General features: G+C 40.3%; 2 protein-coding genes and 1 long non-coding RNA gene across 4 annotated transcripts in view; 2 read left to right on the forward strand and 1 right to left on the reverse strand.

The window, feature by feature from the left end:
• LOC147151363 (uncharacterized) overlaps nucleotides 1-3059 on the forward strand; it is a 27838-nt gene extending 24779 nt beyond the window's left edge. For both annotated transcript variants that reach the window (XR_015085838.1, XR_015085837.1), the window contains 2 exons: nucleotides 1-522; nucleotides 1991-3059. The exon at nucleotides 1-522 is cut by the window's left edge and continues 628 nt beyond it. This is a non-coding gene — a long non-coding RNA (uncharacterized LOC147151363). The remainder of the gene's footprint in view (nucleotides 523-1990) is intronic.
• The window catches only part of slc9a6a (solute carrier family 9 member A6a), an 11507-nt gene extending 7675 nt beyond the window's left edge, over nucleotides 1-3832 (reverse strand). The window contains exons 1-7 of the mRNA XM_086024540.1: nucleotides 3346-3832; nucleotides 2840-3039; nucleotides 2574-2651; nucleotides 2398-2474; nucleotides 2219-2331; nucleotides 1997-2102; nucleotides 397-538 (exon numbers count right to left, since the gene is read on the reverse strand). Coding sequence (XP_085880666.1) covers nucleotides 397-538; nucleotides 1997-2102; nucleotides 2219-2331; nucleotides 2398-2474; nucleotides 2574-2651; nucleotides 2840-3039; nucleotides 3346-3676 — 1047 coding nt within the window. The 5' untranslated portion in view covers nucleotides 3677-3832. The remainder of the gene's footprint in view (nucleotides 1-396; nucleotides 539-1996; nucleotides 2103-2218; nucleotides 2332-2397; nucleotides 2475-2573; nucleotides 2652-2839; nucleotides 3040-3345) is intronic.
• A 1216-nt stretch (nucleotides 3833-5048) lies between these two features.
• taf7 (TAF7 RNA polymerase II, TATA box binding protein (TBP)-associated factor) lies at nucleotides 5049-14342 on the forward strand. The gene is made up of 12 exons (XM_086018533.1): nucleotides 5049-5329; nucleotides 6142-6218; nucleotides 6299-6377; nucleotides 6569-6702; nucleotides 7115-7235; nucleotides 7319-7377; nucleotides 7779-7851; nucleotides 8511-8624; nucleotides 9038-9223; nucleotides 11657-11769; nucleotides 13071-13130; nucleotides 14093-14342. The coding sequence occupies exons 1-12, from the start codon at nucleotides 5311-5313 to the stop codon at nucleotides 14135-14137; spliced, it is 1080 nt and encodes a 359-aa protein (XP_085874659.1). The 5' UTR covers nucleotides 5049-5310; the 3' UTR covers nucleotides 14138-14342.
• Nucleotides 14343-16545: the final 2203 nt, after the last annotated feature.

Raw genomic sequence — 16545 nt, forward strand, 5'->3', positions numbered from 1 at the left:
GCTTTGCCACCATCTTGTGGCATCTTGGGGCCAAGGAAAGTGAGTTGAGGAGCTTAATTTAGGCAAAGGTAGTGCTTTACCGCCATGTAGTTGCATCTTGATGCCAAATGTTGAAGTGAGTGAGGGCCCATGACTAGCCAAAATCTGCATATGAATGAGTGACACCCAAAAACAAAAACTGAAAAAACATTTTTGTTAACAAAATAAAAAAAAGAACGAAAATCTTTTAAAACAATGAAAACTAACTGAAACCACATCTCACGTTATTATTCTAATTAATTAATGTTCATTATAGATAGCTACGGACATTTTCACAATAATTATTTGTCTGAGGTGATGCCAGAGTGGAACTTTGTTGTTACAGAATCACGTACTCCTCCAAAACGAAAAGGATATGAGCGCCGTGACGACGCCGGTGGCCACGCCGAGAGCGAAGGAGCCGCTGAAGACGCCGAGGAACATCCCGAAGGACTTGAACGTGGCCACCACCTCGAAGGTGTGGCTGTTGTCGCCCTCCGGCTGGTAAGCCACAATGGACCTGCCAACGACATGCACAACACTTGAAATAGTTCAAAAATCCCCTTTCAGGCGTAAATGGGTCAGGTGGATCACGTTGCTAGGATACACACTGGACTTGTTCCTCATAATCATGGAAGAGAATGAATCAGAGACATTTCTTTGCTGGTTAAAAAAAAAAAGAGGTGTTACAGGGAGTACTTGGTTTTTGATTTCGAGATCATGAATGCACGTGGTCACCACCAAATTTATTGTTTTTGATTTGACTATTATATTTATGGCCTCGATTTTTTTTTCATACAAATATTATTTTGTGTTTGCATGCGCTGGAGTTTGTGTGTGTGTGTGCGCATAATTACAATAATTTTGATTTGACTACTGCGTTATGTTAGTGATAGGCTACAGCACGTTGCGACTTCGGGGCACATTGCCACCGCAGGAACGGGACTCCGTCTAAAAAGGCGAGGACCCCGTGTGTGTATTAAACTAAAAAGCAGAAATTGGAAGAAGCCAATCCAGTGAAGTTAAATTGGGGCCTGCAAATGCCACAATTGAGCAGCACGACAAAATAAGACTTGCTCGGATTCCTTCTCACCAATGGCAACTGCAACAATTCACGAAGGCACAGCGTTTGACCTTCTAGGAGCCGCTCTCATTTTCTGCAGTCAAGTATTTAGCTTTCAACGTGATGAACTTGGCATGCATTTTATTGCTGAGTCTACTTTGCATAGACGCTGGAGAAGTACTTTTTTTTTTGCATTCTGCTCTCCACACTCCCAAAAGAGACAAAACGCTAGCTGTTTGGTCTCTCGACATCCACGCGCAAATAATAATAACAATGAAAAGCGTTATCTTGTATGCTGGCTCACGATATAAATAACCGGTTAAAAATAGCCGACTCGACTGGTGATTTGTCTTTTTTGTCTCAAAAGATTCCCGTCAACACGTTCTGCTTAGTGCACCCGTTCGTGGACTCGCTCCGAGACTTTTTGCAGGGAGAAACGCTTATTCTAAAGATTATTCCAACGATTAATCAGATGAAATTTCATTTTGTGTTTAGACTGTATTTTGTTTATTTGTTGTTGTTTAGTGATTTAAAAAAAACAAGTAAGCAATATCACATGAGAGGGATTGATGTGGTACTCACGAACTTTTCTGAAACTGATTCACTTACTGGTCCTATCATTGTTTTTCAAAGTAAAACCAGATGTTTGCAAACGTTTTATTTTGATTAAATCTCCAAAATAATCAGTCTGCTTTCTGTTGCAGAAATCAGAGAATAATTACTGTTGAAATACTGAAATTCAATAATTTGGACAATTTCAAGTTAAACTAAGGCTCTAAACAATCACTCAATTACAAAAATAGTTGTCGATTCATTTGCAGATCGATTATTTGTCATTCATTTTGAAACCTCTAATCTTTAGAAATTGTCATGAGAAGATAAATAAACGCATGAGAACTTTTTCACCAGACTTACGAGGAGAGAACGACGGCCACTGCGTCGTTGAGCACACTTTCTCCGAACAGCAGCGCATACAAGTCCACGTCCACCTGCAGCTCGTTGAAGATGGCCAGCACCGTCACTGTGGCAACGGAAGACACAAATCTGTTATAAGCAACGAGTTGGCTACTTGTAAAGGCTTCTACTTGGTGCTGATGTAGCTTGAAAAGAAGTCAACAGCGGAGATGGTAGACGCACCAGGGTCAGTGGCGGACACAATGGCGCCGAAGAACAGACAGTCCGTGAAGAAAAAATCACCGCCGAGTTGTCCCATCTGCTTCATCAGCATCACGCAGCCATACATCAACAGCCTGGCAAAAAACAAGAAAAGACTATAAATTACAACATACGTGTACGGACATAAGTGACAAGCTTACCCGATGACCAAACAGGAAACGACTGTCCCCAAAAAGGCGTAGGCCAGGATGGAGCCCATATTCCGGAAAAAGTGCCTCTGCAAAACAAGACAGACGCCATCCAACGTGACTCCCCTTCCCCCTGACTGCATGTTGGTGATGTCATCAACAGAAGACAACAAAAGTCATTTGCTTACGCGTTTCAGGCTGTAACCGGCGTGGAAGATGATGGGCGGCAAGAGGATGTTAAAGAAGACTTCAGGGTCAAACGTCACCTGAGTTACACACGTGCACGACAAAAACAAAATATTTGGGGATGTGGTAAATACTTCAGCGAATGAGTTTGAAGTTAAAATGGTTTGAATCAGTGAAGAAATGTGGAAGGAGGAGTTTGGTTGGTCCATACGTAGAATATTTGTTAAATTGGTGATTTTATTGTGAAACTGTCTGCCTTTTTCCCCACCTTGCGCAGCATCTCGTTGTCCTGCACGTCATCCACCTCGCTGGCGCTGATCTCGCCTTTCAGCGTGTACTCGTAGAACTTGCCCTTGGAGTGGACGAGCAGCGTAGCTGGGCTGGCGTTGACTTGGCAGCTCAGCGTCACGTTGCTGATGTCACGCGGGACGTGGATGCCGTAGCGCAGCACTACACCCACCAGTAAACCTGGACACGAGACCAGAAAAGGCGCCATTTGTTTTGATTGGAAATAAAAATAATGTTGTGTTATATAGAGACTCCATTTGCTTGATTTATATATATCGGGAACTTGTATGGTGAGTCTGCACATTTCAGTTCATTGAGACTGTTTACATGCTGCTGTTTTGGTTAGCAAGAGAGTCTGTCGCGCCTCAGACAGACACACCTCCCATGCTCACTTGCCATCCGGAAGTACATGACGCGTCACGGCGAAACGTCAAATACAAGGGCCTATTTTGGATTCAAAACGAATGTGTAGCGGTAGAAGCTCACCATAAATCATCGCCAATCCTGTTTCGTGCAAGAAGCGGAACCGGCGGTGTTTGAAAAGCCAAATGGTCAGGATGGTGAGAGTGAGGAGCAGGATGAAGATGAGCAGGTCGGCGCTGTCCTGCCGGTGGCTCTCCTCAGCCTTCTTCTCCGTGACGATGTTCTCCATGGCACTGTCCTCCTCCTGCTGCTGTTGTTGCTGCTCCCGAGGCGACGAGGATGCTCGGCACACGCACACGCACACCGACAGGCTTGCAGCCAGCAGCGGCAGCAAGCGCGGCCACCGCGTCCTCGTCGCCCCGCGGCCTCGGCTGAGAGTCCAGTTAAGCGCCATGGCCTGATGTTCGGCAGCTAAACGCTGCGGCGTCGACGTTGCTGAGTCCAAAACTTTGGCCAATATCTCACACGGACTGGCAGAGGAGGTAAAACCGACAGCAACAGAAGAATCGATTCCTACCCGGAAGTGAAGAGTGTGTTTTTCCAGGATGTGTAGAGGGCTTCAACGTAAAAGCATGCGAGAAAAGGCTGCAAATTTAAAAGAGCACCAAAAGATACACGATTGATTTTTGTGAATATGTGATATGATATGTGAGACTGTATTTGACATTTCATATAAATATAAATGTTACTGGACAGAATTCCCTTACCAATAAATTATGTAATTTTGATTTTGAATTGATGGATACTTCAGAGTCTGTACTTTTTTACTTTTACTTTAGCACAGTTTCGACAAGTATTTGTACTTATATGATTTAATTCTAAAAAAATTTTTTTTCTATTAAACCTTAACGAAACCTTGAATGGTCGGCACGGTGGTCGACTGGTTAGCACTTCCGCCTCACAGTTCAGAGGTTGTGGGTTCGATGCCGGCTCCGTCCTCCCTGTGTGGAGTTTGCATGTTCTCCCTGTGACTGCGTGGGTTTTCTCCGGGTGCTCCGGTTTCCTCCCACATTCCAAAAACATGCATGGTAAGTTGATTGGCCGCTCTAAATTGCCCTTAGGTGTGATTGTGCGGATGTTTGTTCGTCTCTGTGTGCCCTACGATTGGCTGGCAACCAATTCAGGGTGTCCCCCGCCCAACTGTCCCAAGACAGCTGGGATAGGCTCCAGCACGCCCGCGACCCTTGTGAGGAGAAGCAGTATCGATAATGGATGGATGATTTTGAAGTCCCACATTTTTGTCTCTATTTTCAACAGCAAGCGGAACATAGGATACTGCTGCGCGTTACGGAAGAAATAAATAATGATAATAATGATCATGATGATGATGTAAGCTTTATTTGTACAGCGGTTTTTGAAACAAAATTAAAAGGTGCTTCGCAATTAAAAAAAAAACAATTGAATTAACAAAATAAAAAAAACAATTAAGTAAATAAAATAGATAGTTTAAAAAATGCATGAAAAGCACAAACGTCTGATCCAGATTGGAACGTGTATCTCTCTAAGCATTTTTTAATCGGTTGACAGATAAAACATTTTATTTGAGGGAAACAAAGACTTCATTGCTTATATTGCACCAAAATCATTCTTTTTGTTGTTTTTGTCTTTGTCTTTTTGTTGTGTTTTTTGTCTTTTGTGGATTATCTTCTTTCCAGATTGTCTTCCAATGTACCACCGCCTGTGATACCGAATACGTGACGTCATGTACTTTCAATAAATGAAGTATATGGAACATTTTGTATGACATTATAATCAAAAGAACAACAGTAATAAATTAGCGGTAGTAGTCGTAGTGGTGGTAGTACTAGTTTGGTGTTAAAATACTGTATTTGTAGGCGAAAAGTAACGATTTTCCGAGGAGTTCTTGAATGCAGCATGAGTTCCATCGTTCAGACATGGTTCTGTTGTTCTAGTCAAGCTGCCGTTGTGTTTAAAACACTCTCGACATTATTTTGTATTGCTTGAATGTTTAACTCATAGTTCCCTATGTCCTAATTCCACGGTTTCGTGGAAATTACAAAAACCAACATGACATCGAAACAGAAAGGTACGTCCATTGCCCATCTCTTTTCGTTAGCTTGGTATGCTAACGTTATCCGGCTAGTTTCTATTCTGCAATGTAAACATGGACAGAAAATTTAAAAGAAAATATATAATATAGTACATTCATTTTAATAATTGTATTTGTTGGCGGAAGCTTGATGGTTAAATCTATACGAACTAGAAAAAACAGTAGAACTATAACTGCATTCTTAGCGTATTTGTAACATTTGGGTTACAGTATGTGACTTTAGAAGAACAGTGTATTTTTCATAAGTAACGTTATTAAATATCAGCAGTTGTCAACGTGTAGGAGTTGCTTGTGTACAAGAGTTGCATTTTTGAATTTCTCGCCAAGGTAAGTTTATTTGTGTAGCACCATTCACAAAAGGTAAATCCACAATGCTTTAAATAGGAAACGGAGTAAAATATAAATAGTTGGGTTTTCCACACCAGCTCAGATTGGTGCAGTCCAAACCAAACCTTGTTGAATGAACCGATGAAGACTTCTCAGATGAGAGGCGAAACGTCTTTCAAGACAAACAACATTACAGTTGCGATCGATTCAATGCCCTGAGAAAGAAATCACGTGGATGAATGAGAATATCCACGAGCATGAAACGAAGTGATCATAACAAATAAAATGAAATGAAAAGATGTCAAGATAACATTCCAAAATAGAAGCTGAATAAATGAAAATATGAAATAGTAAAGTGTCAAAAACATGTAGCATCAAGTTTAATTTTAAATAAAAGCCTTGGATGTGCTGTGGTTAGGAACATGCTACATGTTAACATGACATTCATTTTGGCTTTCCAGCTGGTAAAGTTGGCTCGAAGAGTAAGGAGGACGCTCCTTATGAGTTGGAGAATCAGTTCATCCTGCGGCTGCCAACGGTAAGACTGTGCAGGTTTTGGTTTTCTTCATCTGTAAAATGCACTGTGACCAATTTCCCCAAAACGTTTTCTTTTGCAAGGAGTATGCATCTACCGTAAGGAGGATCGCCCAGTCTAGTAGTATGAATATGAAGGATAGACTCACCATTGAGTTGCACCGTGAGTAACCTCTTTTTTGGGGATCTGAACATTTTAGAAGCAGATTTGAATGAAAATTCTGTTTGGATTCAACCTATTTGTTGTACTTTAATATTTGTGGTGTTCAACTTTAATTGAGGATCTACTATTAATCCCCGCATGTCATCAGACTTATCCTCATACGTTTTTTTCTTTTAAATATTAATTCACAGCTGATGGTCGTCATGGCATCGTGAGGGTGGATCGTGTTCCTCTGGCCTGCAAACTGGTGGATCTGCCCTGCATCATTGAGTCGCTCAAAACAGTGGACAAGAAGACTTTATATAAGACAGCTGATGTCTGCCAGGTAGAGCAGGAAGTTATATATTTAGGAATAAAAAGCCCTCCCTTTTTTTCATTCTGTATGGCAGCTTATAGTCATTAGGTATGGTGTGTCCTTCTCATGCCAGAACCGTTTTGCTGTGCAGCAGGAGAGTTTGATTTAGTCACACTGTTATTTTATTGATTTTTATTGAGATGGATAATGTTTGGAAATATTGTCAGACAGAACACGATTTGAGAGGGGTCAGACAACGAGATCTTTTTAATATCACAAAAACTTGGCATCTGAACAGACATGTGTACTGTTGACTTATTATAGCCACTGCATGTATGTATATACAGTATTTTAAAAAAATGAGATAACAATAATTTATTACCAATTATTTATAATTGAAATATGTCCTGTACACACACACACACACACTTTGTGTGGTCAGATGCTGGTGTGTACACTAGATGGAGACCTGTACCCTCCTTTAGAGGAGCCAACGGGCACCGATCCCAAGACCAAGAAGAAGGACAAAGACAAGGACAAGAAGTTCATTTGGAACCACGGCAGTAAGAAAACAAACGCCGACATGTGTAAATGCTTCACATTATAGTCGTCAGTGCACTAATGACCTTGTTTTGCCAACCCCCAGTCACTTGTCCGCTCAAGAACACGCGCAAAAGGAGATTTCGCAAGACGGCAAAAAAGAAGGTTTGCGCTCCATTTTTCTTTTTCCATTGGCCTTCCCGCCTCTCATCAGTCTTTTTAGCATCCATCTCCTCCTTTGGCTTTTACCCAAGCAGACGTTTACATTTCTTAAAACAGCACCTCTAGTGAACCTTAGATTTACATATAAATAAAGCCCCTCCGTCTTTGTTGGTCCCGAAGGCAAAGCAACCAAAAAGCAATTTCACCGGCGCTTCTTTTCATAGTGAAGGAGCGTTATATTCAAGCGCTACTCGTCAACTTTGTCTTTTGAATCAATCTTCCAGAAGGTGCAGAGTTGAGTCGCATCAATTTGGCCCCCTTCTCTTTTCTAATCGCTAATGTTCTCGCTGGCAGCAGGCCAACTGCTGTAACCCGCACTCTGTCTCTCTCGCTCTTCCCCGCAGTACATCGAATCTCCCGACGTGGAAAAGGAGGTGAAGCGGCTGCTGAGCACGGATGCCGACGCTGTCAGCGTTCGTATCCTTCCACAAGCGCTCGTCCGTCACGGCACGCAGCAAGAACAACATTGCTTCTGTGCCATGTCACCCAGCGTCTCGTCTTAGCTGACACGAGGCCACGCAAAACTAAACAAAACGGGTCATCTGAGCGGGTAGATCTGAAAATGTGAACTGCAAGGGTGGCCAAGCCTTTTCCCTGTTGCAGGTTTAGTCCTCCAAGGGGGCGTACAATCCAGCCATTTTTTTTTAATAGTGGTTCTGAATTGGAGACATAAATGACAACACTTGAACGTCTTCTACAATTAGCCTAGCAATACCTTAATACTGCTTACCACAACATTATTAATGCCAATTTTAATTACCACTATTCATAATTGAATAGAATTGACAAAAATCAACTATTTTTCTCACGTCATTTAGCTGAAAGTCACACAGACAGACACTGTAGTACATGCGTGTGTTGATGTCTGCTTTAAAGGGGCGTGGCCTAGTGAGTGATATCAGGAGCCGGATTTAGTCGGGCTGGCTGTTTTCAAAGTGGTAATTTCTGTGTTAGTGTATGCTCCATGCGCCTCGCAAGTGTTTTCATTTTGTGTTTACACTAAAGCATGGTGTGAATATGTAAACTCCACACAAGTTCACAAAGTGGGTGCATTGACCTTGACCCGTGACGATCAGGGTGGGAAGTCATAGCAGAGGACGACATGAAGGACGGAGACCAGCACGGCTCTCTGGCCAACCTGGACTCGTCACCTGGAACGTCGGGACACAAGATGGGTCACGGATCCTCAAGTGAGTCCGCTTTAAGTGCCCAGGCAGCAATTTGGGGTATTGGTGTCTTGGTCAAGGTCACCGTCGCCATCTGTTCTGGGGGTGGTCTTGAACCAGGGTCCCCACGGTGGCAGGTGACGATTACCACTTGACCACGGCTGCATCTGCAACCTAAAATGGCAATAAAGGCTTTGTATTCTATTCAATTTCATTTGAGTCGATATTTTGTTCCACTTTGGAGGTTTCACTGTCGTTCAAGCAGCCCAGCAGATTGAAACTATCTGCTCATTAATGACTGTTATTCGCCAATGCCAGATGCTGAAAACATTTCAATACGATGTGAATCATAACCTTCGCAACAGCTGACGTGGACGCAATCCAAGGTGCCGTTGTCCAATTTGAGTTAACGGCTGATTACCCTTTACGTCGTTCAGCCCAGCGTGACGAACTGCGGGAGATGTTCAACGACATCAGCAGCTCCAGCGAGGACGAGGAGGACGACGTGGACCGCCACGAGGACGAGGACCTGAACATCGTGGACACGGAGGACGACCTGGTCCAAGACAAGATGGACGAGTCGGACCCTGCGCAACGAGAGTCGGACACAAACAACCAAATAGGTGAGAGAGGCCTTTTCTTGGTCGAAGTAACACAAGGATGCACCAGGCGTTCTGTCAACTTTTTTAGCTTTCAGGGAGCTCTTGTCGGGGGGTGGGGGACACATTTTTCCCAGAACCCTCTCATAATCCTAACGCCAATCAAACATAACTACCATGTGTACCTCTCAATGTCACAGGAATAGGCTTTTAAAAAAAATACTATAAATTATCTTCCTATTTGTTACTAATTTAGTTGTTTTAAGAGTTCCGTCCTTTTCAAAAACAGTTTTCAGTTAGTGTTGTAATGCTGTGATATTAAAGTCAAATTTTAGCAAGGGAAGAAAAGTCACATTTTAACAAATGACAACTTCTTTCTTGTCATAGTATGCCCTTTGTCCTAGAAAAGCTGTCTTTATTCTCTAAAATAATTGAGTTGTACTATCAAAAAATAGGACTTTCTTCCTGTAATATGCTTGTTGTTCTTAAAAAAAACAAAAAACCTTTTTTTTCATGCAGGAATGTCCAGTTTGTGTGATTTGTCTCAGTCATGTCAGAGCTTTTAATTGGCCTAAAGTTGAGGTAGGAAGGAGAAGCAAGTTTATTAGCTTTAGATTTGTAATGTTTAATGTTATGAGAGTAAAGTAAACATTTTTCAAAAGAAAAAAAGTCAGAATCTGTACAAAAACAAAGACGTGTTTTGTCAAGATAAGAATTAGTAATAAAGTTGTATTTTAAGATAAAATGGTCAAGTTCTACAAAAGAAGACAGTGGTATCTTAAATTCTTTGGAATATTATGCCGTTATTCTGGAAAAGGCATTCTCGGGGCAAAAATAATCTACTTCTTCAAAAAACTTGTTCCTCCCTTGAAATAAAACACCTTTAAACAACTCATTCTGTGACGTCAATTTTATGTGATGATGATGATGATGTGTCACAATCATATCAGAGCTTTTAATTGGCCTATAGCTAAGGTAGGGACGAGTATGTTGGAGAACCAAAGGTCCAGACTTCGGAAGCCAAGTTTTCTAGGTCACACGTTGACTCGAATGAAGCGGCGCTGACACATGTTGAAACTCAGACAGCTGCCTGGACCTTTTCATCTACATTTGGCAGAGTTGTCAGTCCGCAATTTAAGGCGCCAGCTTTTCCTCGGAAGTCCCCTCCTGTACAGGTCTAGCTGCTCTGCTCTGGCCCCCAACAACTACAGAATTGGTTGCAAGAATCATTTTTTGTAATGTTGCAAGATTTTTTGGGAATGAGATTAAGATCATAATAATACAAGAGTACACTTTTCTGATAATGGGGAAAAAAATGGTAGTCTTATTCCACTATTACGAGAATAAACATAGGAAAAGGTCGTAACTATACAATGGGGGCTAATTTGAATTTCATAAAGATTCACTTTTAAAATGGCAAGCATAACTGTACTGCTTCGTTACGATGAGGATGACATATTCAACCTTTAATGGGATTGTACACACATGCACTCATAAATGGCCGCTTTTGTTTTGTTTTTGTTCACATCATGAAGTGTTTTTAACTAATATTCAAGGATATTCTCTCGAGACCGAGAGAGCGCTCCGTGGGAATTTAGATCCTCTTGCTTTTGTCATTTTTTCTTTTCAGCGCCACACTGACACCCTGTAGAAAAAGTCACAAGGGGAATACATTTCCTCCGATTAGTTGCAAGTGGAGGCAACATTTCTAGTTGAGGTGAGGTAGCGGGGCCGTCACTTTAGTGCAATATAACGGCCGCTCTGTGTGCAGTCCTGAGCAGGCTCATTTAGTTGTCCTTTGAGTGCTTTAAGCCGCTGCCTCACGTCCTTTTTAAATGGGTGTGTTGTACCCATTAAGCACAATTTGTGACTTCCCGGCGAGCCAGGACAAGCGTCCCCTGACTGCCAGCCGTTTGAATATGACCGTCATCGTTTCTCTCGCTCCCTCGCTTGCAGCATTCTCTTTCACTTCCGCAAACAAAGTCTTGTATAAATGACCCGAAAGCACTACTTAGGTAAAAAAAAAAAAAATCTGACATTTGCTGTATTTTGTGTAGTATGAATCGGCCGTTATGTAACGTAAGATTACGGAATTCATTGACGAAGAGCAGAATGCCTAATATGAAAAAAAAAGATGTAATAAGCTAAAGTTTAACTGTGAATAAAACAATTTAAAAATTACAGTACGCTAAGTTTAGTCTGCTGCATAAAATAGGAGTCTGTTTACTCAGTGTACGGAGGCCATATTCTTTCAACACGCACAAAACACATAATCGGGTTGTTGAACTCATCTTCGGACTTTTTGAATGACAATATTTCTCTCATTTTGGGTAGTTTTGTATTCCTTTGCATTATAGGGACATTATAAGGACCTGTCCCCCCACACCACCCACCTTTTTTTTTTTTTTTTTTTTTTTTTTTGCTTTGACTAAAATATTCTCCTGCTGTTTGTTGCAGTGATGGAGTACCAGGTGCAGATCAGCGGCGTCAAAGCCAAGCTTCAGGAAACGCGAGCCCGCAAGAAACAGCAGGAGGAGCTGATCATGAAAGTGGAAAACCAGGCGCTTAAAGTGAGTGCCCGCACACACAAAACACACACACACACACACACACACACTGAATTTGATTACTTGACATATATTAAAGTAGGTCTGTGCATTCCAAAAACAAGAGCTCAGAGGCAAAATATTAATTGCAAAAGTTCATTGATTTTAGTGGTAGTAGTCAAAAAGTGAAACTTGCGCATATTGTATAGATTCAATGAACACATGGGGAAAATACTTTTCCAAAGGCTAATTGATATGAATAATAATAATATTTAATTTTAACATTTTTTCAAGATGTGTTTTTTTTTCATTAGCTGTAAGCTATTGTCATCAAAATTTAAATATAAATTCAAGCCACGTTAATATTACACCTTCATTTCAACAGACTGAGCAATTTTGAAGTCTTACTAAATTAACAGTGATTACCTTTTAATACGTGGATCAATGTTAAACTGTAACTTACAAAATATCCTTTTCATAAAGGTTTTTGTTATCATGACATTGTGACCCTTTAACCGATTATTTTGTCATTGTGATAAAAAAAAAGAGAATAAAGTTGCATTGTAACAAACAATTGTACAATTTGATTAATGTTAAAATTTTATGAGATTTAAGTGTCATTATGACAAAAGACTTCATTTAATGTGTAGAAAATGGTAACATTATAAGAATTATTTGTAACATTGTTAGATTTAAAAAAAAAAGAGAGATTTAAGTTGTAATCCTACAAGCATACATTTTTGTGATGACGAGAACAATGTTTTTGATTAAAAGTACGTTCATTAGAATGTTGTGATATTACAAGAAGAGAGGACAGAAAAATGCTTAATTTATAGGGAAAAATGAAATGACATGAAACGACATTAAACTCACAAGAACACAAGAATCAGTATTTCTTAAACTGACAAAAAAGGTGTACTTTTAACATAATTATATTGGAATATTATGAGAATAAATATTAAGACAAAAAAGATTAATGTTGGAGCTTATTAGGTTATTAATTTTTCACATGATCAGATATGGGAAATAATTGAAAAAAAATGGGGACAGATTGTATTGAACCTGATGCTTGAGCTGGCGCGACAGCGAGCAGACACGGCTGCCATTTAGCGCTCCCGCTGTCGGCCGTTTTGGGGACGCCGTCTGCCGTCGTTACCGTCAACGGTCGCCACGCAAAAAGGTCAGCCGTCTCTGACCGACATTCCGGCTGGCCTTTCTGTCAGAGCGGCGATAGTCACGCACACATAAACACTTTGGACGCCATCACAATGAGAGAAGGTGCGAGACGGCCATTTCACACAAATGTCACATTTCTCTTCTCCCAGAACCGATTCCAAGCGTGTTTGGATGAGATCATTCAGCAGGAGGAGCGCGAGATGGAGCAGGTAAGGCTTCCATACGGTCAAGTGACGACAAAATGCCATGCAGTGTTTCCCCCTTGGTGCCAAGGAACTTTGTTGATGTGAGTTGTAGTCCTTTGCCGCCATCCTCTGGCATCTATAGGCATTTGTAGTCTTTTTCAGGAGGGGCGTCACTCGAGGATTTTCGCTTTTCACGGCAGGGCTTGATCAAGGAAACGCTGTGATGTCAAGCAATAATTAGACCACCGTCATCTTTTAGCTTAAACCCGTTTTTAGCCATCTCAGGGGGCGGCCATTTTGTCTCTTCTGTCGACTGAAAATGACATCACAACTGCTCAGGGTTCAGGTAACGACCAATCACAGCTCACCTGTTTTCTGAAGCTGAGCCAGGATTGGTCGTTCGCTAATTTATTTACAAATCCTTGAGCAACGCCGGCTGACTGCATGGCTCAAATCGAATGTCGGTGGCTTTTTTTACACGGCGTTCGCCATTCACTCTGTGAACTGCGTCATCCTCTAACGATCCCGACCCACCTTTTTACTACCTCCCGCCGACTGTACTCGATTATAGCACACATATTTCATACTCTGCTTGAGCGTGTGTTGCCCAAACTTGTCCGACTTCCAACGTGTTGGCTTTTCTGTCCCCCATAATCGACGTGACATGCCGAGATTCACCGCCTAATCTTTTTCTCCTCAAAAGCTATGCATGCCAGGGCACCATCTACAGGGGGTTGTACGTCATTACAGCAAACAAATTTTCACTGACAAACTGGGTGAGAACCGCCTCCCACAGGATCGGTCCCACGGGGAAAGAAACAAAAATAGATGAATTAATGAAGAGCAAGCCACTAATAGTTGGGGGTTGTCTGTACCCCGCAACATTTCGGAAAAGTCATTTTGACTCCATTATATCTTTGGTTATGCGTTATAAAAACATGTTCATCCATGGCACTGAGCCTCTCTTGTTTGTTCTGCTCCAACAGCTGGCCTCGCTACAGGAGCAGCTGGACTCGCTGATCGAGAAGTGAGCACCAGGGGGCACCCTCAGCACCGCAATAAAAGTGAATGATGAAGAAAATGAGGAGGAGGATGAGGAGGAGGATGTGAGCCTTGACAGACTTGCTGTGTCATTCCTTTTTAGTTTGGTATTTTTACACGCGCGCTGATTTGCATAGCAGCTCAGATCACGTTGTTTGTAGACGTGTCATTAAAGTGTTTTGTTTCAACAGAGAATGACGTGTCGTTTTTGTATCTTTTTTTTTTTGTAGTCAACCATGAATGCAGCCTTGATGGCTTCCTGTTATGCACGCTAGCAGACAGGAAGTTTATTTGGCCTTTTTTACTGTTTATAAACACTGGCAGATCATTTTTCACTGAAGGTGGATAAACCTTCAAGGTGAGCTGAATCACTGTGCAAATATATTCTTTATGTGAATTCTGATAAATTCCCCACATTGTCTTGGTTACACTTTTAAATGAACCTCACCGGCCACCTCATTAAGTGCACTGGCACTCATAGGAAGTGAACATTTTCTTCGAATGGAGGGATTTTAAAGCCTTATTGTGCTGGTGCACATAAGAATGTGGCCAGTGAGAATAAATGATTAAAAAAAAATTGGTAGACATGATGTACGGCTGTTTCATATAGATGTAAAGTGATGAATTACATAATAATCTTAACTTTGCAGTTTTGGAAATGATACAAGTTGGAGTCCTTTCCTGTTATGTAGAATTAATCATATCCTGATTTTTTTTTCCCCCCATCCCCCCCCAGGTGTTTCACTCACCAAATAAAAACATGAATGCTAAATGTTTTATAGATTATAGGTTTTACTCTGAGTTTAATTATTTCAAAGTCGTAACATTACGAAATATTACTTTAGGAAAAAACAGGTTTTACAAGAATAGTTTTTTTAATTTGATAAAAAGTTGCGCTTTTTACGAGAATACTTATTTTTTATGAGAAAAAAAAGTTGTACTTTTTATGATTTGGGTCGTAATGTTTTAAGAGAAAAGTTATAATGTGGAAGAATTTCATTAGAATGAAGTCATTATGAAAATAAACGTGTTATTGAAAATTGCCTCTCACTGGGGGCGTTGGTCTCTTTTTTGGGGAGATTTAATATTTAAAATATTTTACTTTGTTCATTGAACATGCAGTTGTGTACTGTTCATGAGATTGATAATCACTATGAAAATAAAGTTATATAATAGGGATTTTTAAAAATGTGAATATTTGCATAATATTTTGAGAATCAGTTCGATATGTATATGTCATTAAAATCACCTCTGTTGCGTTTTTTTTCTCCTTTTGGAGAATTATTGTTTTAGTTCTTCAGGGACTGAGCAAAAACATGATTGTACATGTAATATAGTCACTAGATTTTTTTGTCCAAATATGTCATTATTTGACAAGAGACAGTCACATTTTGAAAATAGTTAATATGTAATTATATCAGAGCACAGGTGTCAAACTCAAGGTCCGGGGACCAGATCTGGCCCACCACATCATTTTATGTGGCCAGCCAAAGCAAATTATGTGCATTGCAAATTCCCTTCACGTTTAAAAATGTTGAGATGTAGCAAGCATTTTTGTTTCCAGTTCCCCTTTTAAAATAAACTTAATATTGTATTTAGAAAAACAAAACAGTTTCATTGGCCTCTGATTTCAAAACTAGCTTTTCGTCAATTTGTTGTTTATATATGTAATATGAGGTGAGCATACATTTATTTGAGGTCACAGTCATAACGGCCCTTTGAAGGAAACCATAACTATGATGTGGCCCGTGGCAAAAATGAGTATGTACTATTAGAGTATAGTCATAATATTATTTACGAACTTTATTGTTTTCATTTTTAGCTTCATTGTTTAAAAGCCGAGAGTCACAATTTCTTAAGAAAAAGTAACCAGTACAGTATATTTCATGAGAAGCCTTTTTTTAATTGAAAAAAGGTGTACTTTGTTACTTTTCTTTTGTGAGATAAATTAGTTGTACTTTTTACAAAAGTAGTAATAATTTTATGCGAATAAGTGTAAAATAATTTAAGGAAAAATGGCAAAGTCATTAGAATAAAGTCATAATATGAGAATCAACGTGCAATTAAAATTTCCTCTTTTAATAGGGTTTTCTCTTTTGGAGAATTACTATCTAAAATAATTTTGTTATTTCAATGACCAAAGTGAAAACCTGAAGGTAGATCCAGCATGTTATTTTTTTTTTGTAATTTAATTATTTAGCAATTGAAATTCCAGAACATTTGTAATGAGAAAAAAGAATATACGTATGCCTCCTTCTTTTGATCATTTATTATCCAAAATATTTGAGTTCTACCACTGACCAAAGCCAAAACAAGTAGGTCAATTACAGTATGTTGTGTGCTGCATATCTGTTGTGGCCTGTTCCCTTCCCTTCATTGGGATTACGTGCCCTTCTAG

This window comes from Filicampus tigris, chromosome 2 (assembly GCF_054856515.1).
Source record: "Filicampus tigris isolate MCC_2025a chromosome 2, RoL_Ftig_1.0, whole genome shotgun sequence".
NCBI classification, from domain to species: domain Eukaryota; kingdom Metazoa; phylum Chordata; class Actinopteri; order Syngnathiformes; family Syngnathidae; genus Filicampus; species Filicampus tigris.

Bases quoted from the DNA above. Each gene is read 5' to 3' on its own strand.
- taf7 (XM_086018533.1), top strand. The intron at 6,219-6,298 runs GTAAGACTGTGC...TTCTTTTGCAAG, and splicing joins TCATCCTGCGGCTGCCAACG to GAGTATGCATCTACCGTAAG. The intron at 11,770-13,070 runs GTGAGTGCCCGC...CTCTTCTCCCAG, and splicing joins TGGAAAACCAGGCGCTTAAA to AACCGATTCCAAGCGTGTTT.